General features: G+C 54.3%; 7 protein-coding genes across 7 annotated transcripts; 4 read left to right on the forward strand and 3 right to left on the reverse strand.

The window, feature by feature from the left end:
- Positions 1 to 410: 410 nt before the first annotated feature.
- Positions 411 to 3,123, forward strand: N7459_000611 (fungal specific transcription factor domain-containing protein; the record flags this gene model as incomplete). The annotated part of the gene is made up of 6 exons (XM_056939796.1): positions 411 to 571; positions 902 to 1,419; positions 1,478 to 1,794; positions 1,842 to 2,261; positions 2,320 to 2,573; positions 2,634 to 3,123. 6 exons carry the CDS (start codon positions 411 to 413, stop codon positions 3,121 to 3,123), a joined length of 2,160 nt encoding a protein of 719 aa, XP_056804076.1.
- Positions 3,124 to 3,410: 287 nt separating this feature from the next.
- On the reverse strand, positions 3,411 to 4,636 carry N7459_000612 (t-SNARE syntaxin; the record flags this gene model as incomplete). Its single annotated transcript, XM_056939797.1, has 4 exons — positions 3,411 to 3,446; positions 3,496 to 4,068; positions 4,125 to 4,306; positions 4,387 to 4,636. The coding sequence occupies 4 exons, from the start codon at positions 4,634 to 4,636 to the stop codon at positions 3,411 to 3,413; spliced, it is 1,041 nt and encodes a 346-aa protein (XP_056804077.1).
- Positions 4,637 to 5,449: 813 nt separating this feature from the next.
- On the forward strand, positions 5,450 to 10,568 carry N7459_000613 (uncharacterized protein; the record flags this gene model as incomplete). Its single annotated transcript, XM_056939798.1, has 4 exons — positions 5,450 to 5,493; positions 5,557 to 7,873; positions 8,148 to 9,524; positions 9,582 to 10,568. The coding sequence occupies 4 exons, from the start codon at positions 5,450 to 5,452 to the stop codon at positions 10,566 to 10,568; spliced, it is 4,725 nt and encodes a 1,574-aa protein (XP_056804078.1).
- A 2,056-nt stretch (positions 10,569 to 12,624) lies between these two features.
- Positions 12,625 to 15,510, reverse strand: N7459_000614 (ABC1 kinase family protein; the record flags this gene model as incomplete). The annotated part of the gene is made up of 3 exons (XM_056939799.1): positions 12,625 to 13,804; positions 13,897 to 14,780; positions 14,980 to 15,510. The coding sequence occupies 3 exons, from the start codon at positions 15,508 to 15,510 to the stop codon at positions 12,625 to 12,627; spliced, it is 2,595 nt and encodes an 864-aa protein (XP_056804079.1).
- Positions 15,511 to 16,072: 562 nt separating this feature from the next.
- Positions 16,073 to 17,304, forward strand: N7459_000615 (MBL fold metallo-hydrolase; the record flags this gene model as incomplete). Its single annotated transcript, XM_056939800.1, has 4 exons — positions 16,073 to 16,300; positions 16,371 to 16,518; positions 16,590 to 16,955; positions 17,012 to 17,304. 4 exons carry the CDS (start codon positions 16,073 to 16,075, stop codon positions 17,302 to 17,304), a joined length of 1,035 nt encoding a protein of 344 aa, XP_056804080.1.
- Positions 17,305 to 18,591: 1,287 nt separating this feature from the next.
- Positions 18,592 to 19,262, forward strand: N7459_000616 (uncharacterized protein; the record flags this gene model as incomplete). The annotated part of the gene is made up of 3 exons (XM_056939801.1): positions 18,592 to 18,819; positions 18,865 to 18,908; positions 18,965 to 19,262. The coding sequence occupies 3 exons, from the start codon at positions 18,592 to 18,594 to the stop codon at positions 19,260 to 19,262; spliced, it is 570 nt and encodes a 189-aa protein (XP_056804081.1).
- Positions 19,263 to 21,011: 1,749 nt separating this feature from the next.
- N7459_000617 (uncharacterized protein) lies at positions 21,012 to 21,621 on the reverse strand (the record flags this gene model as incomplete). The annotated part of the gene is made up of 2 exons (XM_056939802.1): positions 21,012 to 21,158; positions 21,262 to 21,621. The coding sequence occupies 2 exons, from the start codon at positions 21,619 to 21,621 to the stop codon at positions 21,012 to 21,014; spliced, it is 507 nt and encodes a 168-aa protein (XP_056804082.1).
- Positions 21,622 to 23,598: the final 1,977 nt, after the last annotated feature.

A 23,598-nucleotide genomic window follows, 5' to 3' on the forward strand; every position in this document is an offset into this window, starting at 1 on the left:
CTAGCCCAAACGTACCTAGGTAGGATTCTATCAAGCGTAAGCAAGCCATCCCCGCCTTGGCAACTAATCCAGATCAGAGCGATTAATCAAGGCTAGTTTCCCCGTTAATAAACAATATACTAATTATCTTACTATTGTCATACTATCTTGCTCGAGTCTGGGAGTAGAAAAAGGGAGGGAGAGTACTATCCATGGATGAACATGGCCTACTTAGGCCGTGGTCAACTTTCCGGTCCGTCCAATGACAAATCCGCATTTCTAGGCTCTGGCCACATCGAAGCATGGATATCACTGTGCCCTTTCTGCTCACTTAGCCGTCTGGGGTTATGCTCACGCCTTAAACATCCCCTCGGCCCGTCAATCCCGGCGCCCACGATCGGCCACTAAGCCGTTCTCGTCCGGACGTCGGTATGTCGGACCCTCCGCGCGGACAACCTCCTTCGTCTTCGCGACTCTCTCAACTTCAATCCGACAAGCTCATGAGGGCGTTCGTCGACCACCCGTGGAATATCGCTAACGCAATTCATGCTGCAGCTTGCGACAAGCGACGACAATGGCGTCTATGCCAGCAGTAAGTCAGATCTCAAAACATACGTCTCTCCGCAATTCGTCCAACTGAACAACGACCCATCTTGATAGTGCGACCTGTGTTATTCCAGAAAGGTCAGGGATCCTAGCAAGACGCTTATCAATCTTACCAGTTGCGCCGCTCTTTAGCCCCTACTAAATCCGAGCAACTGCCTGTAGGTCAAATGCGATCGTCAGGATCCCTGCATGAACTGTGTCGATGCGCAAGTTGAATGCAATCGGACTCGGCAGGCAAGATTCCATCGCCCTCGAGTCTCCCGGTGCGGACACCTTAGCATCACTTGAATGCGTCGAAAAAACTAACATCAAGCAGTCTGGATGCACTCGCAAAAAGGCTGGCCAAACTCGAAAGTTCTAATAGCGAATCAACCTTTCTTTCATCACCTTCGTCAAATACCACCGATAACGACGGCGTTCTTTCGGGATCTTCGTCTCCCCAGGCCCGAAGTGTGGATTATGCTAAGGCCTCGGCGAAAAGGAAACATGAGTCTACACGCATATTGCCCGAAATGAGCCTAGCTGCCCAGCCTAACTCAAAGCGAAGAGTCTCGCAGGCTGTTACGTCAAATCTTCGTCGGGAAAGGCATTCCCCGGGCTCAGTATGCCCCGCCAGTGAAGCTAGGGAGTACATTGAACACGAACTCCAATGCAATCTGGCACTTTCGCACGACAGGCGCACTGCGCTCGAATCCGCACGGAATTTCGTGAACCAGCTATCAAACCCCTGTCTCCGCCGGCCGGACGAGAATGCTCCTGTAGAGGACATGGAAGTAGAAGATAACCTGGCTCCCCCTACTCTCACACCAGAACTGCTGTACATGATCTTGCCGGGTAGGTTATATCCGTCAACGAAGAAGTGAAATGCATCCAGAGCCGCTGACTCTCGCAGGGCCGGACAAAATGACTACGTCTCAGGGCGCAATTATCTGGCCAGACCACATCTCCAATAAAACACTGGAACGAATGGGACTGGCCATCATCGAACACAGTGAAAACGATCAAGTACTCCAGTTTTATCGAATTTGCGTATGGGCCAAGGCGGTCGCAAGCATCTCGAAATTAGCCCCGTTGGTGTCTAGTGAACGATTAAAAGTCCATTTCAGGACCTTGAAAAAGCAATATGAAGCAGCCGCCATTGAGGAATTAAATTCAATCCCAATGACTGCTGTTCCGAGTCTTGCCTTGCTGCAGGCATTGTTGTCGGGGGTAAGTACAAAATTGCCATCATCGTTGATCTAGTTAACCATGATCAGAAACGCTTGATGCAGCACATGGGAAATATGTCGCGCTGTTGGATGCTCGTGGCTTTCGCTTCACGAGTCATTGTCGCCCTGAACTATCACAACATCACCGACACCGTGCCCCGAAATGAAACGGAAGAAGACATCCATGCGTGTCTTTACACTTGCTATTACTTCGACAAGATCCTCAGCCTGCTTCTCCTCCGCCCACCATCCCTACCTGAACTCAAGGTTGATCCGGCGCAGTTGATTCATCTGGATCCCGAACTGCCAACCACGGCGATGGTCACAGGAATCGTTCAATATTCCCATCTCAGAGCTTCTCTTCTGGGTATTCTTCTGGATACGAAAAAGATAGGGGAAGTGGAAAAGGCGACTTTCCTGTCCGATCTTGTCGTTCAGGCGCACACAATCCACTCAAACTTTCAAGCAGTAAGTCTGGATCTATAGCCACGCGCGAAGCGACGTAAAGCTAAGCCATTATGAAAAGTATCGTAGTCGTAACGAACCGAGGTTTCCGGCATCATGGGACATCCTGCAACTGGAATGGCTATCAATGGACTTCAACTACTATTCCGTCCTGACCACCCTGATTCGAGCTCGGTCATCTGTGCTCAAGTCTCGCTTGGTCTGTGAAGAGTGCCTTTATGCCGCTCGTAAAGCACTGACCACTCTTCACGCTATGCAGGAGGCTTTCTCCAGCCATGTCACCTCGGTCGATGCCTATCCATACTTCCTCACATGGTATGCCCTTGCCTGTGCTCCCACTGGCCTCAGAAACAGAATACTCATGTCTTCATCCAGGACCATGCTGCTCTTCCCTCTTTCTCCATTTTTCGTGCTGTTCTGCAATGTGGTGGCGACCTCGGACCGAAGAGACTACGAAATGATAAGGAAAATCACCGACGAGCTGCGTCGATTTGCCAAGGCTAATGCCTCGATCGGCAAGTTGTACGGGTTGTTCTCCAAGTTTCTTGACCTGTGTGCGCCGTTGATCAAGACGAATCCAGAGTCCTGGTCGCCGCAGTGGAGTGTACTAGATCCCGCAAATGACATCGGCGCAGGCGCAAAGATGATCTCTCAAACCAGCTCATCATATTTAGATCATGGTCGGGACCATCAGGCCTCGGGGCCGGTTCCAAGTCCCATTACCAGCAGCCGAACCTCGGAAATGCCACAGTCGGTGGAAGGGTGGGATGACAGTCTGATGTGGGAGTTGTTCGATAACCAGCCATCTCTGGGGTGGGCGGAGTCGGAGATGTGGGATGCATTGACCCAGTTAGATAAATTATGATTGGCATAGGAAAGTTCTATTCAAATCGCTCTCGATGATCACAGGAAAGTCATGGATTCAGTCGGGTTGAACATGGAGTTATTTACTCGTGTAGCTCGTTGGGACACAGTCCCAACAGGAAGAGTGAAAGGGGATCAGGAATGAGTGGATCAGACATCCCAGAGTCTGGCGAGACGACAGTAAGGAAAGATGTTTGGCGAACGGCATGCAAAGGGGGCCATTATCGGACTGGAACACGCAGCCAAGTATTATAATACAGTATCGAAAGGATGAGGGCTGAGACGAGTCTATCCCGAAATCAAAACCCAAAGAAGGAAGAAAATCTATAGCCATCGTTAGCGTTATCCGGAGAATCAGCAGGAGAATACGCACCATCAGGACACCGAACATCTTCGCGATGAGCCATCGGTTTCCAGATACCCGAGTCCAATATTTCATCAGCTCTCGCTGAGCACCTTGCACATTGTCCACCACATCTTCCGTGTTGGCGTCAATGCGTTGAATCATCTCAGATTGTTCGCTGACCATTTGTGCTAGTTGGCCGAAGATGCCGCCCAATTCGCTGATAGTTCGTTCAATGGCTTCGATGGCTTCGCCACGGGCCTGCACGTACGTGTTGCTCGACTGAGCTTCCTCCATGACCAGCAGCTGTTGATCTGATTGCATCGATGGGCGTCCGAGAGGTGAAGGATTTGAGGGATCGAGGGTCAAGAGATCGGAAGAGTTTCCTTGGTATCCTGGTTGAGGCGTACGCCGTCCAGAGGGGTTATATAGAGGTGAATCAGAGCGCTGGGAATCGAGGGCACTTTGCGACTTGGATGATACAGACGACACGAAGTTCTCGGTCCTTGTGCGAGAAGCTTGGATATTCTTGGTCCGGACCTCCAGAACGTCCTTGAAACTAGCACCGACACCGGCTAGCTTCCCTTGCAACATCACGACAACCTAGAACGACCATGATTAGCAAGATTTCAATGCACTCAATCCTACGTTCCACTCACATTGTCATTGTGCTCCCCTTCCTGGTCCATCTTTGACCGACTAGATCTGGGGTGCTGAGCCTGAGTCAATGCTTGCAAGCCCGCGATCTGCTGGTTCAATGAGGCCAGATCTTGTTTTATCACGTAGGTCAATTCGGAGATCTCAACGGGCCGGTCATCAAACAGTGTTTTGCGTTTTGCCACTAAATCGCAGAATTAGAGCCTGACAATGATGCTCGCACGGCGGCCTATCCCAGGCAGGTCGCAAGGCTTAAATACTCACACTCCGCCAATCGCTGCAATTTCGCCGTTGTTCCAGTGATCCCCTTGCCAATGTCTCGCGCCCGCCGTGCAAACTCCGAGCGCGCGCTCTTGCCATCACCGGATGGTGAGCCATTCGCTTGTCGCCTTTGAGCATCAGTCAGCAGTGCCTGGCGCTGCGACCCAACCTTGGAGGTGCCCAGGCGCTTTTGAGCCTGCCCCAAGATCGCGCTGAACTCGCTTGTGCGATCTTGTATCGACGGTCCGGTCATGGTGTAGAATGCGAAGTGGAGGCGGCACCGGTATTAATTCGACGGTGTGTCCGTTCCGATAATCAACGCGAGCGGGGGAAGAGGAGTACTGTAGACTCGGCCGCTGTTTCGGGAGGTTGGTTGAGATCCAAACGACCTGTAATCGATAAGGGGGGGGCGTAGACGTGGCCGCTTGCAGTAATGGCGACGGAGGAGATCTCAGAGAGCGGCAGAAAAGGAGTGAAGAATTAGGGCCACAGTGTGCATCGACGAGGAGATTGCAGGACACCGGGAATGTTCAGGAGAACGACCGCCACGACGCTGGCCACTGCAAGCTTCCTGTCAACTCGAAACACGTCGATCGCGCCTCTTTCACGTGACAGTGTTGCTTACCTCAGCAGCACCGCCACCCGCGATAAATATAGATGGGCCACGCATTCCCCAGACGGAGAATCAGGGGGAGCGCTGCGTCGTGCATTCTGACGTCCTCGCGCTTGTCTTTTCTTTTGGGCGTACATTCATTGTGTCGCCTTGGGATCACTTCCACATCCTTGTGGATATACGTCATCTCAGCCGTGTACAATAATCTTGTTTCCCGCACCCCGTGGCCAGCCAACCGATCTGATCAGCGCCCGCATTGGCAACGTTGCTCACGCCACTCCGTCCGTCCTCAAATAACCGCTTACCCTCCTCCTGCACGGTCTTAGGGGAATCATCCGCACGCAAGCCATCTTGCATAATTCAGCTTTTCTCATAGCGACGCCGGCACTTGGCGAGCGAGCCAGCAACCGATGCTGGATTCCCGCACCAGGTCAACTTGAAACTCCACCTATAATGGCGAACCCCAACTCCCAGCGGCCTGGGGGCACGGCTCAGATGTAAGTATCCCCGGCTTCCCCTCATATATACCTGGTTGTACGAGCTCTGAGACATCCCTCCAGCCCATCGCCACCTAGTACGAACAGTCCCCTCTCTCCGGCAAGTGGGAGCAGCAATCCAATCTCCTTTCGAACGAATGTGAATCGTGCGAAGACAAAGCGATGGGTAGAAGCAAAGCAGTACTCCTACGATGGTGGAGACTGGGGTGATGAGGACGACGAGGAGGAGGAGGAAGAGCCCCCAGCAGTACCTCGGCCTCCGTATCCAACCCAGAGAACCGGTAGCTCGTCGGAGTTGAGCTCCAGGCGTTTATCTGGCCTGACCTTTGGAGCCGAAGAGTCACGAAGAAGTCCCTCCGCCGATGCGAAACCGGAGGCCAGCGGAGACAATCAGAAGACTTTACCCTTCGTCAGGCCTGCGGACCTTTATAAACGGATGCGTGAAGAGGCATCACCGAGCTCAGCACAGTCTGCCAGTGCCTCGCCACCAGTTGCCACTCCTGGTGATGATGTTCCAAAGCCTGGGGGACTCAACACCTCACGCGCAGCACCACATGCACCCTCCGTGGCACTGCCAGAGGTGAAAAGAATATCGGGATTCGGCACCGATTTCCTGGGGGGAGGTGACTCGAGTCCCCAGCATAAAACGGACGTCGAGTCGCAGGAGATCAAGCTACAGCACAACCCCTCGCAGGCTTCCCAGGGGTCTGAAGGTTTCCGATCGGTGGTGCACCAGGCATTTGACGTTCCAGAAACTCCGAATTCTACTGATGGCAGTGTGGTGCGGTCCAACAGCGATGGAACATCCGTGATCAGCCCTATTATGAGCAAGAGTGGATATCCTGATGATAAGACACCCACAATTCCCGAGGAACCCGCGGAAGCAAGCACCCCAACTGGTGCTTCCACAGCACCTGCAAACAACGGCCCTGTTTTCATACCTGGTCATCGGCGCGATATGAGCCTTCCTAGCCGGGATAACAGCCCGTCGAAGCGACCGGTAGTCACAGACCAGCAAGGTCCCTCAGCAGGCCATGCAGAGCTTTCTTCGGTTTCTCCAACGGATCAGGATTATATCCAGACTCAGTCACCTGATCGTGCATTTGACGGGACCCTCGAACAGATCCCTTCCAATCATGAGAAGGACTTTGTTGCCCCTCTGAAATTTGGAAGCACTGGCACTGCGGGTTCTGAAGGCTATCGCGGGGACATACCTGTGATTGTGCCTGCAGTGAGCGCAGGTAATTCACCGCAGGATACCGATAACGACCGGCTTCGAGAAGAGATAATTCGTTCCCTGAGCCGCGAGAATTCTCAAGAACCGGAGCCGAGCCAGCAACCCCAAACTCAACCATCCAGAGACGAGTCCATTCCACATCAGTATGAAAAATACTGGGATGGCGCGACTGGGCCGAGCTCCGAGGAGACCTCAAAACCCCTGGTTTCGGAATCTCACCCAGAGTGGAATGGTACACACCCTCTGGGAGCTCAAGACCCATACGCAACTACTCAAACTGCCATTAGGGCAGCTCCATCGGCACCAGGGGAGCCTCTGCGGAAGCCTCGACTAGGACGCCGGTTCTCGTGGGAATCCTCCTCTGAAGCGAGCGAGCCTCCTCAAGTCCCTGATAACCAGTCTTCTCCCCCTCCTGTGGACACAGAGCTGGCCACCCAAGAGCCAGAGCCTTTACCAGCGGATTCCGTAGGAGCGGCACCGGAGGATCTGTCAAGGGTACCGCCGGAATATGATGAGGAACGTCCCGAAAGCCAACGCACTGTCGAAAAGCCCAGGCTTTCCATTGTGCCCCCGGTGCCTGAAAGCAGTTCCCCACCAGAACAAATAATGGGTCCCGTCGATGCTCCGCCTTCTCAACGAGGCACACCTCCGACTACTATTGTCGGAACTTCGGCAATTGACGAGAAGAAGCTTCAAGGCTTTCGTGAAATACTCAATATCACTGTTCCAGCTGAGCGTACCCGGGCGTTCGACCACACGCGAGACCAATTCGCCGCTCTTGACACTGGCTTGAACCACTGGGTCCAGTTTATGGTCCACAATAGCTCGGACCACGCTGATGTCGTCCAGCAAAGCCGGGGTTTGTCGTCTGGATTCCCCCATCATTCTCCTACTAGGAGCAAGTTCCCCAAGCTGTCATCTCTGGGTAACCTCGCAGCGTCTCGAGAAGACGGCACCCCGACCAGCGCGAGCCACATCAGACGTCCCTCCGGCCATATTGGAACAATCGTGAACAGGCAAAATGTCGAGCAACGTGGAAAGGAATTTCTTCACACCGCGGGAATCTTCGGTGGCAAGGCGGGCGGAGCTGCGAAGGGTTTGTTCGCCAAAGGCAGGAGCAAGTTCCGACCCAGCGGAGACAAGGTAGATTCATGATCTTTTTTCTTTTTCGATTGGGGTTTCTTTTTCGATGCACTTGGAATGGCGCGCTGGACGGCCTGCGCTATGATTTTCTCCCATCACTTCAGTTCTGCTTCTTTGTTTCCAATCTTTCTGCTCGATACCACGATGTAATTTCCCATCGCTTTGGCATTGGATTCTAGAATGCGACATGATTGATGCATCTGCTTCTTCCTGGCCCATTTCCATCTCCCCATCCTCTTGCTCGCGCCCATTCTGATGTTGGTAATGTCTGTAGGGTCAATCGACGACTGCGCGCAAAAATCTGCACTTCTCGTTTACACCGGAGTCAAATGACTCCGGGGGTAGTCCTAACCGGCGCAATTCTCTCACCCTGAACAGTCTTCCCGTCTTCAAGTTCGGCCGAAGCGAGAATCCCACGACTTTCTCCTCTGCCACGACGGACCAGCCCCCGACTTTAACTCTAGATCCCTCCTTGGACGGCGAGCGTGCAGGCAAACGGTTCAAATCAACCGAGACTGGCGACTCGCTACGCACTCAGAACGATGTCGCCCACAATGTGCCTGTGAATAATAACGAGAAGCTCGACTATACAGGAGATTTCGAGAAAGAAATGAATGCGGCCCTTGGTCTCTCGCCTACTGAAGCGCGTCCGAAACAGCCGTTGGGTCTTGGACCAGTGTTAGAATCAAACGGGGACACCGACAACCCTCCCCAACCTCCAGCTAAAGACACTGTTATTTTCAAGAAGAACGAGCGTTCCTCGATGAAGCCCAGTATTGAGAAGAGTCTGCCAGTACTGCCGAAGCAGCACTCTGAGGATGACGCTTCATCAACTACTGCACCTCCAACAAGTCGACGTTCTATGCACATCCTCGAGGCCATGGCTCCGACAATTCGTCCAGTGGTGGATGAGGAAACGAAGCCTCCTATTCCACCGAAAGATCTCCCCCCGAAGGAGGTTCCACCAAAGATGGCTTCGTCGCAGGAATATGTGCCGCCGTCTCAGACAAATCATACTGCTCGCCAGCCGTCTGTCTCAACACTTGGAGAAGATGAAGAACGAGCAAGTTACCCAGGCGATGGTGAAGTCGACACCCCGCCTTCCCCCTTGCAGGAGCCTGTGAAAGATTCCGAAGACCCCGTGTACGGCAAGCCTCTCCCGGATGCTAAAGCCTCCGGAGCTTCTCTGCCGTCGGTTGAAGAAGATGTCCCAGGTTTCGGTCCAGTCTATCCGCCGCGACCTCCAAGTTCTGCAGAGATCCTCGAATCCAAACGCAGGTCGATCAGCGGACTAGCAACTTCAGCTCCAGGCGTGCAAAGCCCCTTGAGAAACGAAGTCAGGTATTCGCCTGCAACCCGAAGCAGCATGTTGAGCTTCGGCAGTTTTGGCCGACAGACTACCGGAAGCAAAGGAAGTCGGCCGCCTTCTCCTGCGAACGAACTCTCGCGTCGTATGTGGTCGAACTCCTCGGCGCAAAATGGCGATTCGAAAATGGACAAGTTGAAGAGCTTCGGAAAACGCCGTCGGGCTTCAGTCGGTGATCTCCTTACTGGGATCCAAGGAGGGCTTCAGGGGCTCCAAAACAAAGGCCAGCAGCAGGAGTTGCAAGAAAGTGGCCATCCACGGAAGCGAACCTTCAGTAGGATCAGTGTATGTTTATCCCAGGAGTATTGGAAGGCTATATGCGGTTATTCTAACTCAAAGCAGGGCCTTTTTGGACGTCAACAGGAACTTCAGCCTGCAAGTTTGAAGCATGATGATACGAAAGCTAGTACCCCGGATCTAGCCGATAAGGCTCTACCAACTCCCCCTTCAAACAGCTCTACACATGCTCCAGCTGCACGGGATGCACAGCATACAGGTTCTTTTATAACAGGCAAGCCCCTTCCAGCAGCTCCGGTCATTGCGACCACAATGTCTTCACCTCGGCGATCCACCGATTCAACGTCTTCCGTCCGTGATCCTCGCCAGCGTGCCAGTATGCAGCTCCCATCCAGTACCTCTGCCAATGCTATGGTGCAGGGTCGTTTCTATTCGCAGCAGTTGCAGTCTGGGGAGGTCGCAGCTCCTAGCCAGCACTCTCGAACAAAAAGTCAACCCCTGATGGGTCAGCCTATATCTCCAGTTCCCCCATCTGAGTCGGACAAAAGTGGCTCACGTTCGTCGCCGCCGCTATCTCAAGTGCATGAATTAGAAGACCGTGTGTCACCGAACGTGCAGGATGAGCCTACAGAGGCCTCCCGAAAGTCACAGGAGTACACCGAGGTTTCCCCGCATGATGAGGGCCTGTATTCGGGGCAGCATGAGGAGCAAGTGCAACACCAGAAGGCCGAGCAGCAGTCCGAGCAGCAGTCCGAGCAGCAGTCCGAGCAAGAACAACCCCCAGAGGTCAAGGAGCAAAACTTTTTTCAGTCAAACATCCAGCCAAGTCTCAGCGTGCGATCGCGCAAGCCAGTAGGCACTCCGCCTAACGCCCCTGAGCCCACGGGTGCCCCCGAGATCAACTCACCTAAAGATATCGTTGTCTCAAACGCCTCCACCGTCTCCGAACACCCCCATCGCAATGAGGCGCGCACCCTCAACGAAACACCCGAACCGGTCGAACTCGCCATCACAAAAGACGATTCCAGCGAAGAGGTCGTCATGTCTCCGACGACGTATCCGGGACAAGAATGGACGCCGATGTATATCTAAAGATACCCATCATTATCGAGCGATCACGTTATGATACCCCTTTTTCCTTCTATCAGTCTCTGAGACGCATTTCCTTCTTGATACATATTGCCTTTGTTTTTTCTTTTGCCATTTTTATTGTAAGAAAACAACATTTGCAAATAGTGTAGCGTCTATTCCGATGTGGCAGTGCCCCGTTGCATTCCCAGCTCCCTGTTTATATTGTCAGGCTCATATCTTTGAATACTAGAAAGCATGCATACACGGATACTCTTCTAGCAGTAAACATCTATTGCGTCGTTACTTTGAGTATTCCCGCTGGAAAGCTTTTTAGTACTCAAGTAAGCAATTTCTCAACCAGGGCAGGCATGAAAGCCAGTATTCAGGCACCCAAGCACCCGTGATGAGTATAAGATCGTCCACCCGTATTTCCCTCCCGCTTCTTTTTTTCAACTCTTACCTCCTCCTTCCCCTCTATATCATTTATTCGCATCAACACAGGCCTCCAGATTCTTTAAATATAGCCTCTTTCCCACATTTACTCGTGTTCGACCATTTTATAGAACTCAATATGGTGTCGAGCTCTCGAGTAACGCGAACATCGTGGCCGTCCATGAGAGTCGTTCGATGCGGATATTCTTTATTGACTCTGTTGCAACGCTATATAAATTGCTCGTTGAGGATGCCGACAGCACCAGCGTCAGATGCTGGCGATCCAGCAACTCAAGCGTGGAAAATGGAGCACTTACGCTACAAAGGAAGCAGGAAACAGCGTATGCTGCCTGAGGAAGCAGGAAACGTCTTACGCTGCAAGTGAGTCCCATCGAGCGTTCTTATCATCGGGTAGCCCTGAAGGTGACGAAAAGACCAACTCGCATGCCTGGTGACATGTATGCAGCACCCGCACAATCTATAGATGACAGAAGTGCATCAGCGACCTGAAGAGCTTACCGGTGATAAGCCCGGTGCTTCCAAATCCGCTCGGTCTCCGGAATGTGCACTGGTTATACTGGAGAAGGGCCCTCGAACTTTCATAACAGACGGTGCGGATGGAGTTAACTGTTCGCGAACACGGCTCCTCGGCCTTTTCAAAGCCCTCGTCACTTGGTGGAGCATATCACAGTCATGGGCTTGGATCTTTCGCACGACTGCTACGCCATAAACCCCATCAAAGAGAGGACTTACAATAACCAGGGCTACTCCACCTAGTGGGCGGAAATATTTACTCTTGCGGCGCACCCTGTTACCGGTTCCGAAGTCCTGTGCCCAGGGTATTCTCCGATGACGAGGGTACTAAAAGGGCTACGTTATCTCCCAACCCCTTCATCCTTCCAGCACTCAACCTGGATCGACGTGGCCGAGCACATACACGCCCTCGTACCGTTCTATGAGGGAAGCCAGTCCGGACGACAGATCCCGCTACACATTGGGGCCAGCTACGGCGGTTGTTATGCGGGAACGACGAGCAGCTGCAGGTCTTGACCATCTGAGATGTGAATATCCAGGGATATCATACTAAGGGCGATTTGCAACATACGCAGTTGGCCTCGCAGCGCCCGTATATATGCTCCTTCCATTTGCAGTTTGCGCGGCAGCCGTTCCAGGTGTCGGGGAGATGGATGCAACCATGGCCAAACCCCGGAAGGTAGGACCTCGAAGGCCGTATCTGCTAGGCTTTGTTATTCTACGACCACCAGCATTTCGGATCTAACGCCCTCCTGGGGGTTTGTTGCTGAGATGCCCCTACGAAGGCTCCCATAGGTCCCCTGTCAAGACTGAGCCTGCGGATATATACCGATTTTGCGGTGCCGAGGATTCGCATACGTTAACAACAATCTGTTCTTGATCCATGCTATAATAGAATGATACACATATCCCAAAAGTGCGGCCGCTCGTGAACATCCGAAAACAAGTCCACACAAGCAAGAGATTCGTCTTGTAAATAAGGAGAATGCAATGGTCAGAAGGTCGGAGATCGTGGGACACCTAGATTCCAAAATTTCGAGACGGAGAGGGGAGAGACGCATATTGAATAGTGGAGTAGAGAAATGTAGGAAGCGAGTCTATCAAAGCAGGTCTATCCCTCAAACACGTTCTGGTTCAATTCAACCCCCATGTCCTTGGCCATGGTCTGCATCTGCGCCTCAATGTCATCCTCCATCCCGCCCCCGAGGCGGAAGAATTGCCGGATCTTGGTGAAATAGAAGAAAATGTCGCTGGTCAAAAGCACTATGCGGAACACGACGTGCCGTCCCAGATTTCGGATCTTCTCGCTCAGCGGCAGATCGGGTGATTCGATAAGAGCACGCGAAGCCCAGATACCAGTGATCTTGACACGATTCACCGGGGAGCCGAGGAACTGGTTGTTCGCCTGCACGATACGCAAGTTTCGGCCGATGAAGATCAGCTCGCGCGGCCACTTGGTCTCGTCGCCGAGGATCTCGCGGATCGCCTTGCGCGCGGCCTGCTGCATCTCGTAGTGGCGCTCCGCACGCTCAGACTGGCTGAGGCCCTCGATGCCCCGATGCGTGGACATGTCACCGCCGCGGTAGGGGCGCATCAGCGTCGCCGAAGCGAAGACGTCAGCGTTGTTGACGCCCCATTCCTTCACAATCTTGCCCAGGGTCTTGTTGTCAAACGTCATCAACGCCTTCCAGAAACGCGCATACTGGTGCCGGAACCCGGGCTCCATGTGGATGTACAGGCCGTGGTCGATCAGCACCAGCTCGGGACGGCCGGAGGGCTTGCGTCGGATGAAGATGTTACCTGGGTGCGGGTCGCAGTGTACCCATCCCCATAGGAACATCTGGGCTGAAAACAGGTCGACCATGGTGGTCATCACGTCCTTGAGGGACAGGCCAAGCCCGCCACGGTTGTTCTGGCCCCGCCAGTGAGAGCGCTCAGGCTTGAGCTTGGCGGTTTGGTGGTCTTGAGGAGCAGACGCGCCCTTCGGAGGGTCGAGCGGCGTGCCATGGCATCCTGGGCTTCCCTGGCGCCAGCCACCGCGCCACGACCGTGTGATCGAGTCCTTGTCCCACAGCCGCACACCTTCAACCCATTCAGCGGTCATGACACGCCTCGAGCTCAGCTCGCGGAAAACCTTGGGAATGTAAACCCTGTCCCGTAAACGAGGCTCGCCGGCCACCAGCCGAGCCATGTTCTCTGAATTGTTCGCTTCATTCTCGAAATCAGTTTCGAGGGAGAGACGCTCGCTAATATATGGTACCAAACTGTAGAAGGGAATGTCAAACAATTTGCTATAGATATAGGTTACGACTCTATGTATCGTGGTCAGTATTCAATCTCTTACCCGTCTGAATCAACTAGGCTGAGAGGGGAGGGATCTCACTTGAAAGCCCACAAATCCCAGGCCAATTGCTGCACGATTTCATGCTTCTGAATCTTGATAGCAACCTCCCTGCCATCCTGCAAGCGCGCCCAGTGCACCTGAGCTACACTCGCACTCGCACGAGCTCTGCGCTCCATCACGCCCTTCCCCGGTTCCCCGTCGAATGAGACGCCAAACACCTCCTCGGGCGATTTGCCAAAATCCTCGCGGATGGTCTTCTCAACATCCTTCCAGGCATTCTGCGGCGCATCGTCAAACATACGCGAGAACATCTGCTGGAACTCGGGCGGCAGGATAGCCGATTGCATGGCGATCGCCTGGCCCATCTTCAAGTAGAGCCCACCATTATGACGTAGCAGGTCCGATAACCGCTCGGCGTTCCGGGCGTGCACCGCAGTAATGGAGCTAGCCAGCGGCGGGTGGGGGCGGAAGTTGATTTTGTAGTCGAGAGCGACGAGGAGGCCGAGAGAGAAGGTGCGGACGGTTCGAGTCAGCGATGAGGCATAGAACTGGGTGTCGATGCCGTAGATGATCCCCGTGGCGGCCGAGACATAGACCAGCCGCCGCAGCCATCTACGGGTGCGAGCGTAGGTCTTTGCAGCGGTCGGCTTGCCTAGTGAGCTCGGAGACGGCGGGACAAAGGGCTGGAATTCTCCTGGGTGGACGAAGCGGCGCAGGGGAGGTCGCCAGAGCGAAGGACGAGCTGCGGCGACCGGCCGCAGTGAGCGGAGGAGGGTCGCGTGCGCCATGAATCGGAATGGATCGCAGACTATCGGCGCATGGCGCGAGCTGGAGAGAGATACAAGGCAAAGGGGGAGGAAGTGAGATCCCGCGGTGGGATTGAGGACGCCGGAGAAGCGAAGAGCGACGAGCTGCGATTCGGCCTGTCGTCATCCGCGCGGACTCGGAGTTCGGGGCGAATTCAAGCTTACAGGCGGACAAACAATGCGAGTTGGAACGGGATAGCATGGTCTCTATGCAATTATATTAAATTATACAGTCAGAGTATAGAAGGAATATCCGAAATGACATGACGCTCTATCACAGTTCCTCATGCTTGTACGAGTCCAGTTGATCGCACACCCTCGCATACTCGCGCATGTTGTTTGGGATGGTGTCCTCCCACAGCTCGTCGCCCTGCAGAAAATTGTATTGTTCTTTGCACGCCTGTTCTGATGCCATTGGGAGCAGAACTGGAAGATGCTTCATCGCGGCTTTCACGAAGTTGCGCTTGAAGCAGTTGCCGAAATCGGCCAAAGTATTGGGGTCGGAGCAGATGTGTTGCCCATGAAGCATCGAGCCACAGCGGTCCTTGATGATGATGGCGACATCGTCACCCATCTTCAGTAGCGCATCCTCTTTATGAGGGACGTTCATGCGTTTCATGAGACTGCGCACGGCGGGGACGAAAGAGTTGTTGCGCGTCCAGAGGTCCCAGTGTGGGATGGTCGGCTGGCATCCACGCTCGCAGATCTCGCTCTGAAAGGTGTTGAAGATGTGGGTTGGTCGACCGACCAGAGCCGAGATGACTCGAATGCAAGATAGGCCGACTGCGGCGATGGGGGTGAGGAAGAAGAAAAGGAGGATAAAGAGGTGGCTGAAGGGGACACGCATCGCAGGATGGAAGACGGAGTTCGAGGAACAGAGAGCACGGGAGAAGACAGGGCAGTTAATCGCGAATCGTATGCGAAGAGAGAGACGAAGAAGTCACTGTTCGCTATTCTCCGTGGATGAGAAGGAGATCTTCCCCGCGATGGGCGCCTGCGGAGTTGCGGAGACTGAGGAATTGGAGTTCAGCCAATGCAGTCCAAGCTTGAAGAATCACCATCTTTCACTCTTTCCTCCACTAAGCCTCCTTCAATCAGGTCAACTCTTCGTCCAATAAGAACGGGAATTGCCCTGAGATATATATACTCACTCGAGCTCTTATCTCCGGAACCCACTCTCCATCAACGTCGGCCTCACGTCACTCGTCCTCGAGCCCTCGTCTAGCCCCCGGGGCCTCGTAGCCCCCAATCAACCGACATCGTGCATCGGTCGACACTTATCCATATGCGCAAAGAATCAATCGGCAACAGTCGGAGGAAGAGATAATCCCTGCGACCGAGTCGACACTAAAAGGTGCGGGGTGCTGCCCACTCTGCCTCTGGCGCTGAACACATCTCTACACGCCGTCATGGACACTCTCAACCTCCAAGAGGTGGACTCGCTGCAGGCCACGATCATCATCGACAATGATCTGGACCCAATGTCTCCCCCGGCTCCCGATACGGTTCAGGTCTCTGGGCTGATGGGCACCATCGCCATGAAATCCCCGCACGCGCTCACCGACCGCGGCGATGCAGTCAAAGAGGTGCGGATGGACGACGTCTGTTGCTCGGCGCATGGCCTGTCGATCTTGGTGGTAAGATGAGGATTGCACCCACACTGTTCAGAGATCTGGCTCACCGATGGTTGGTGTTGGTGTCGTGTAGACAGCGACCAAGGGAGATAAGAAGCATACCATTCTCTTCGACGTCGGCCCGAAAGAGGATGCATGGGAGAGTAACGTGAAGCGACTGCGGCCGGACCTTGCCTCCGTGGACATGATCCATCTGTCTCACTGGCATCGAGACCACTCAGGTCCGTTCTTCTCTCGAGGCTTCTCAGGTTGTGGACTTGAAGATGTGGAATGAAGCCCTGACTTTGTCCAGGTGGCATGTTGAAGGCCATCCAAATGATTCAGGATGCCAAACAGGCTGAAGGCCGGACTGACCATCTCGTCGTGAATGTGCATCCGGATCGTCCAGCCTACCGCGGCATCACTCTGTCTAATGGTCTCATATCCTTCGAGGCCGATCCTACCTTCGAGGAGATATCTCGTACTGGCGTGATACTGCAGAAGCAGAGTGAAAAGGAAACAGTTCTCGATGATCTGTTTCTCATCTCCGGAGAGATCCCACGAGTGATGCCGTATGAAGTCGGTCTCAAGAACGCGGTGCGCTTCGACTCCGAAAGCAAGGACTGGTACTCGGAGGAGGTCATCGCTGACGAGCGCTTCCTCGCATGCAACGTCAAAGGTGAGTGAATCCTGGCCATTGGATATCAAGATATGGGCATGCTGACATTGAGGCAGGTAAGGGAATTGTGCTCTTCACAGGTTGCAGTCATGCGGGTGTAGTCAACTCGACCAAGCACGCCCTCGACCTCATCGGCGCTGACACACCTCTCCATGCTGTGGTGGGCGGTTTCCATCTCTCCATGAGTGAAGAGTCGCAGATCAAGAGAACGGTGGCCGATCTCAAACGCCTCGATCCCGCCGTTCTCCTGCCCGGTCACTGTTCCGGCTGGCGCTCCAAGTTCGCCATTGAACAGGCCATGCCCGGGACGCTAGTCCCCTGTACCGTCGGCATCACGATCGGCTTCTAGGCCATGCAGTTCCGATTAGGTGCTCGGCCGGCATGCATCTGTTCCTTGCATCGTCCTGTTTCCACGTGTATATCAAGGGTCCAACATAAATCTAAAACAGCGTGCCTGGCGTTGCTCAGGGCAACTTGCCACCTCGAATCCAGGGGTGAATGTCGTCATTAGCCCTCGGCATACTTTGCTGTGTTGAGTGAGATCCAGATCACCTGCGGAAGTTTCCCTTGCTGCATTCCTAACCCAGCTGATCGGGATCATACGCATCTTGATACTCTATTTGCAGAACTCTATAGACCGGAGCGTTGGCGGGTGGTATGGCGGGACGGGAGTTGAGCGATGGTGAGGGTGTTTGAGATGGACGTTTGAATTTCATTATATTTTCAAGTGGCACTTCACGGTGTAGACCGCTCTTCTAGATGATAAGTATTCTAAAGTTGTCTGAATGGCGAGAGTTGAGCAAGCATCTCGGTGTCGTAGTATCTCGGAGTGCCCAATTATATATATCGTCCTGAACACAACAGCACCGATATGTGAGCAACCCAACATAAACTGCCATCAGGATTAATTTCATTAAGCACAACGAGTTACCTGGATGTAGCCAAATATACGTTGTAATTATTGGTTAGGTAGCTAAGCTATAGATGCCTCTTATCCATACCCACATATCTTCAGAGTTTCTATTTGTATAGACCAACATCGGATCCATAGATTGAAGCACGGTATATCCTATATGGGATATACTAATATCTCACACGCATCGATACGTCCACTCTCAAGCATGTCAGATATCCTCTTTCAATTACACCACGGCTATCTTGGTACTACTACAGTCAGTCTTCCACACCCCTCTACGCCCAATCCTACACAACGACCCTAGGTAGGCAGTACAACCCCAGTGATCAAATAAACACAGTCGTAGATAGACGCCCCGTGATGCAATCATCTGCTCTGGGTAAGATACACAGCCAAGAACCAAAGAGGTTAAACAACGCGCTCGTCGCAACACTTGGCACGGTCGATCACCCAACACGAGCATCCCACCGTCTGCCGCGAATAGCGACATCCCCTAATCCGCTCACCCCCTCAAGTCAGCTCACGCGTCGACACAATGGCACGGTATCGAGTCCTACTCACACGGCACTGTACAGCCCCCGCCAAGCACAGAGGCGCGATGCGTGGAAGAAAGCAACAGCCATAGTCACCGTCGCCCTTGCTCCTGCAGCTTAGACGCAGCGTCGGAGGAAGTTGGCAAAGCATACTGACTCGCTGCCATCTGCACTCCCGTTCCGCCCCATGGCGATCATCGGTGTCGGTGTCGGCGTTCCTGCACCAGAATTGCCCCCGCGGATCCCCCGGGGAAAGGGGGCGCCAGACACGACGATATACGGCTGTGCAGACACACACACACCAGTGCATGAACGACCGAGCAGTGCAGAGCCCGCCAAGACGATGATGCGGGAGGGATGCACGGCGCGTTCTTGGCGGGCGTTCAGGGGGAGCGCGGTGGTCCAGTGCATGTATGTACAAGTCCAGTACTACGTCCGGTACTGACTTGCATGCTGTCAGTCGATCAAGGGGATGGCCCGGGGGATCCCCGGCGACATCATCGTGTATGCAGTTCGTGCCCTGCTGGATCAATGCCCATGTACCGTATACCGCTGTACAGGACGTATGCTCCATACCTCGCCAAGCGTGTCTGCGCTGTTACCTCTGCAGGTTCACCATGCAGCGCTTGCGGTGCCCGTCGCGACACGCTGATACGCCCACTCCACGCTGCAACGCAGATCCCGACGGGGATCGTCCTCCGGGGCGACATTGGCGCCAAGCGTGTCTGCCCGGAGGGATTGTCGGGGGTTGCAATAGTCTGCCAACCCGTACTTGCAGGAGTCTATCGACGCGGCGATGATCTCCGGGGCGGAGGGTGTTTGTTTTGCGAGGCTGATGAGCGCCTTGCCACGCCATAGTCGGATCCTACGGTCCGATCCTGAGCGCTCGATTCGAGAAGCAGTACGGGGCTACTCGATCAGGCTCTGGGATTTGAGATTGAATGGTGATCATGTCTCGGTCTGGGCATGTCATGGAGGCTCCACGACCACTGCGAGGTGAAAGTCTATATACATACTATATGTACTACAACTCCCGGATCCAGCACACCCGAGCCTTTGATCTCATTATTGGGCGCAAGTGGCCCCTGGATTCCGCCCAGCCAAGCCTGACGGTGGAACAGGGATTCTATGGCGGTTGGTTCTCCGCCGATTCTGCATCGCGAGAGCATCTTGAACTCGACTCAGTACTCCGGTCACGGCCTCTATCCCTGTTCCGCGCTGTCGGGACAATGTGCCAGGGACGCGGTCGATCGTGGAGAGACAATCCACAGTGGCGAAGCTCGGCATTGAACTTAATTCCAGCATGCAAATGCATCTCAATATACAATATATGCGCTGGCATACTATCTATAGAAGTGAGCAGGCCACAGACAGGGATCAGCACGGCGATGATGAACATATCCCTGTCGAGCGTGGTCTGGTTCATCGGTTTATTACGCCGAAGCCAAGATCGATTCACGGAGGTGGTCGGGAGCATGCATGCGATAGTCATTTGCATGTCGCTCGCGAGGCCACGGCCGTATCGCCGGTATCATATCATTGTTCTGATCGGCGTCGTGTCGGGCACAAGCACGAGCTGCAGAAACCCGACGATACAACAGTACATAGCCACTCTGGAGGTCTACCGTGCGTGGCAGCATTCTCATTATCGTGGAAGCCTACCAGTCAGCAGAGGAGAGGCGCCAGCACGAGTGACACAGCCAAGCCTATCGGCCGTGGGAATTCACCGCCGTGCCCGGGGAACTAGGATCGCCGGGCGTTCGCGATGCACCGATGATCGTATGGAGCCGAGTCTGGCAGCCCGTGGCTGAACACTGAAAGAATGAGCGGTGCTCTCGGTAACTAACTAACGTTAGTTATCCTCGACGTACGCGCAATGGTATCATCTGGTTACGCCAGTGGCGGCGCAAGACAGGGAGAACAAAGAAAGCCTCATAAGCCGACACACGGAGGACAAGGGGGCCACTGGGAGGGAATCGTGATCATCATCATACAGAAAGTAACTATCAACTATGACCAACGCTCTTGAGAGTGCAGGTTGTGCAGTGCGAAGCAAATCGTGGCTACACTCCTCCAGCGCCAGGTCGGGCTACCTACCCAAAACCCTGCGTCAGGAACCATCAGGACGCCAGAGCCTCGGTGATCCTCGCGGCTCAGGTCTTCTCCAGGAGAGACACGACTCAAGGCGATGAACCAGAATAGCTAGCCCGTTTCAAACCTGTTCTCACGCCCACGCCCCATTCCCTCCACGCCAATCCGCCCAGATTTAATAGTGATTTGCACGATGGCGCGCCCTCGCACGTAAAGAGTTTCGCTCCGGGCCCGTTGCAAGCGTCGCATCGAGTCAAGCGTGTGGGGGCGCAAGTGCTCCTTGCCTAGCTTAGCTGCTTAGCTGGTGTTTTGGTTTCTTTTTTCAGCGTTCTCCTGTCGATCACCCACCGAGCGGACCAACATGTGGCCTGGCTGTTTTGGAGTGTCTGGGTACAGTTTACGGGGTGACCGCGAGGCGCGTCAAGCTTGGAAATTGGAATTGTCTCTTGGATTGCCCTGAGCAGCCCCAATTGGCAAGCTGGCAAGCTGCCTGGGCAGCTCGGCATTGGCCCCAAGCTATCCAGCGTCGAGCGGCTGGGTATGCACGATGGCATCATCGCGGCTTGAGATTCCTCGCGGGATCGCGTACGGCGCTCTGACGGAGTCCCTAGTGAGTGCTATCAAGATTATTGTCGCATCGCGTCCGGCCAATGGTGTCTCGCTCTATTCTGCGCTACAGTAGCTGCAGGGTCCGGGCATATTCTCCTGCTATGCATAGACCAGTCTACATACTTCCTCGGCTCTATACACGTACTCTACTACATACGCCGAACTCGCTCACGGTCTGCCCCCCCCCCCCCCCCGTTCCTGGCGCGCACAAGACAACGCCCGTTGATGAGGCGACGATAAGCCTAATCCAGACAAACGCCGGGCGCCCGACTTCAGCCCGGACTCCGGGGCGCTCGACAGATTCACCCACTACACCCCTTTCAAGCAGTGAGGATGAAGGATCCTTGCGCGGCGACACCGCGATGGGCGTCACGATGGGGATCGATCTTGTCTGGCGCGGAAAGAACACGTCGTGCTGGGTAGCGGATCGGCGCAGGGGTGTGTATGCAGCCAAGAGCGTGGTGGAATGGAAGCGAGCCCTACTTGACGGTGGGAGAATGGAGAGTGTATGGGGCATGTGCTTCGATGCCCTATATGGATTTGCATTTGGATGGTAGATAGGGCTACGGTGGCCAATAACCTACGCGCCCATTGCCTTTCACACTCGTGCCCCGGCGCACAGAGCGAAAAGCGGGAAGAAAAAGAAGAAAAAAAAAGAATTTTCTCCCGCCTTCCTTCTGCTGGTGATTTTATCCGGTCCCTGGGATCAATACCATTTTACGACGTCTAAGTCAACGAGGGCGCCGACCACGGTTCTCGTACGAAACACTTCAGACTAGGTGCCGACTCCCGCGTTGCCGTCGCGGCCGCGTCGCCCCGACACACGGGGACACGCGGGCTCATGTCGGCCGGAATGCCGAGTCTGACCGGGGGGGGACCTCGGACAATCTGCGACCGTACAGACAGGATAGGGTAGCCATTAGAACGAGTATTGGCCGAGTAGAGATGCCGATGAGCCTCGGCTTGGTCGGCATACCGCCAAGGCTGAAAGTCCAATCAGATGGGCGAGCGGTTGGAAGAATTTTCTGTTCTGCTTCGAGCCTAGCGGATGGATACTGTGGCAAGGAATACTGTTCGAGCCATCAGAGCACACTGGTCGACCAAAGGAAAAGAATAGAGCACAGGCAATGCTGCACGGGTGTCGATTCCGACTGAATGACGAAAGGCGCCCAGGAGAAGACCTAGTTATAGTTAACGAACTAGCGTCGATAGAATAATCCAATCGTCCAATAAATCCCGTCTTCAGGTGGCATCGATAATAGCGCGCGAAGGGTCGCCCCTCCTGCCAGAAGAGACACGACGAACAGGGTTATGAGGGATGGGCGGTCACTACGTGTGTGCGTAGACTAATTGCGCCGGCACTCCTACCGCGCTACGCAGAATCCATTCGACCCCAGTGACGCAGATAGCACGGCGATGGTTATGAGCGTTTTTTCTGCTCGGCTGGATCTGTACACCGATCCTCCCGCTAACCACGTTCATCTCCTTGCATCGTGCAGGCCATCCGCATGGCAGGACGGGGAAATGAAGACCATTCGCTTTACTTACCAGCGTACACACGTACCGACGTATACAGAAAGTGTACGCTACCCTACGGGCCGCATAGACAGTTCCCTCGACACTCGACACTGCCATTGGCGTAGACGAGGGGTCGCGCGCTGCCTGGACGGCCATCGACATCTGCGTACGGCTGCCGTTGTCTGTATTTCCACTTTTCGTCTCTGCGCTGGTCTCCATGGGCAGAAACCTGGGGCAACCGGACGCTGGGATCGCTTGGCGAACAGGGCGTTTGGGGTCTTAGTGCTGCCCGTTATAGGGAGATGAGCGTGTACGGAGCGTGTATGGGGTGGGAGCTCGGTCTGATGATCGCACTTTGCCAGCTCCATCAGCGAAATTTTCACAGAGGACCGGTCGATATCGAGGAAGAGGCTTGCAGTGCAGGAATTGCCCTTGTTCCATCGGGGATGGAGTCACGGCTTGAAGCGTGTTCTGCTAGACACTCCGGATGGCATTGGACGAAGGCTGGCCGAGACTACTGCAAGTCAAAAATGCCTCACGATCTCCCCCGTCGGCACTGGCGGTCGGAGACGAGGCCGACGTACGGAGGATGCGCAATACGCACTACTGTCACCATCAGCCTATGTACCATACATAATAATCAAGCAACGCTTTGGCAGGCGATCTTCTGGTGGGGCGCCCCTTCACGATGCTGCTCTGGCCCACCGGTGAGGTTTGATTCAGATGGCGGACCCTCTGTGGCCGCTGGTACGCCCACCTGATTGCTGCGTTTCGAGGGATGGTGCCCATCCCGCAAGTCCCGCTGTTCCCGCTACTGTAGGTACACGCCTGCGCGGTGAGAGCCAAGAAGTCAGCGGCCGCACTAGCGTGGAGGGCTCCTTGTGGGATGTGGGATGCACGGCGACCCCGAACTTACCATTGAAGGGTGGTTGAAGGTTGACAGAAGAGCAGGCGATGAGATGATTCAGCTGTGTCT

The sequence above is a fragment of the Penicillium hispanicum genome (genome assembly GCF_028827665.1).
Source record: "Penicillium hispanicum strain IBT 35686 chromosome Unknown utg000001l_segment0_segment0, whole genome shotgun sequence".
NCBI classification, from domain to species: domain Eukaryota; kingdom Fungi; phylum Ascomycota; class Eurotiomycetes; order Eurotiales; family Aspergillaceae; genus Penicillium; species Penicillium hispanicum.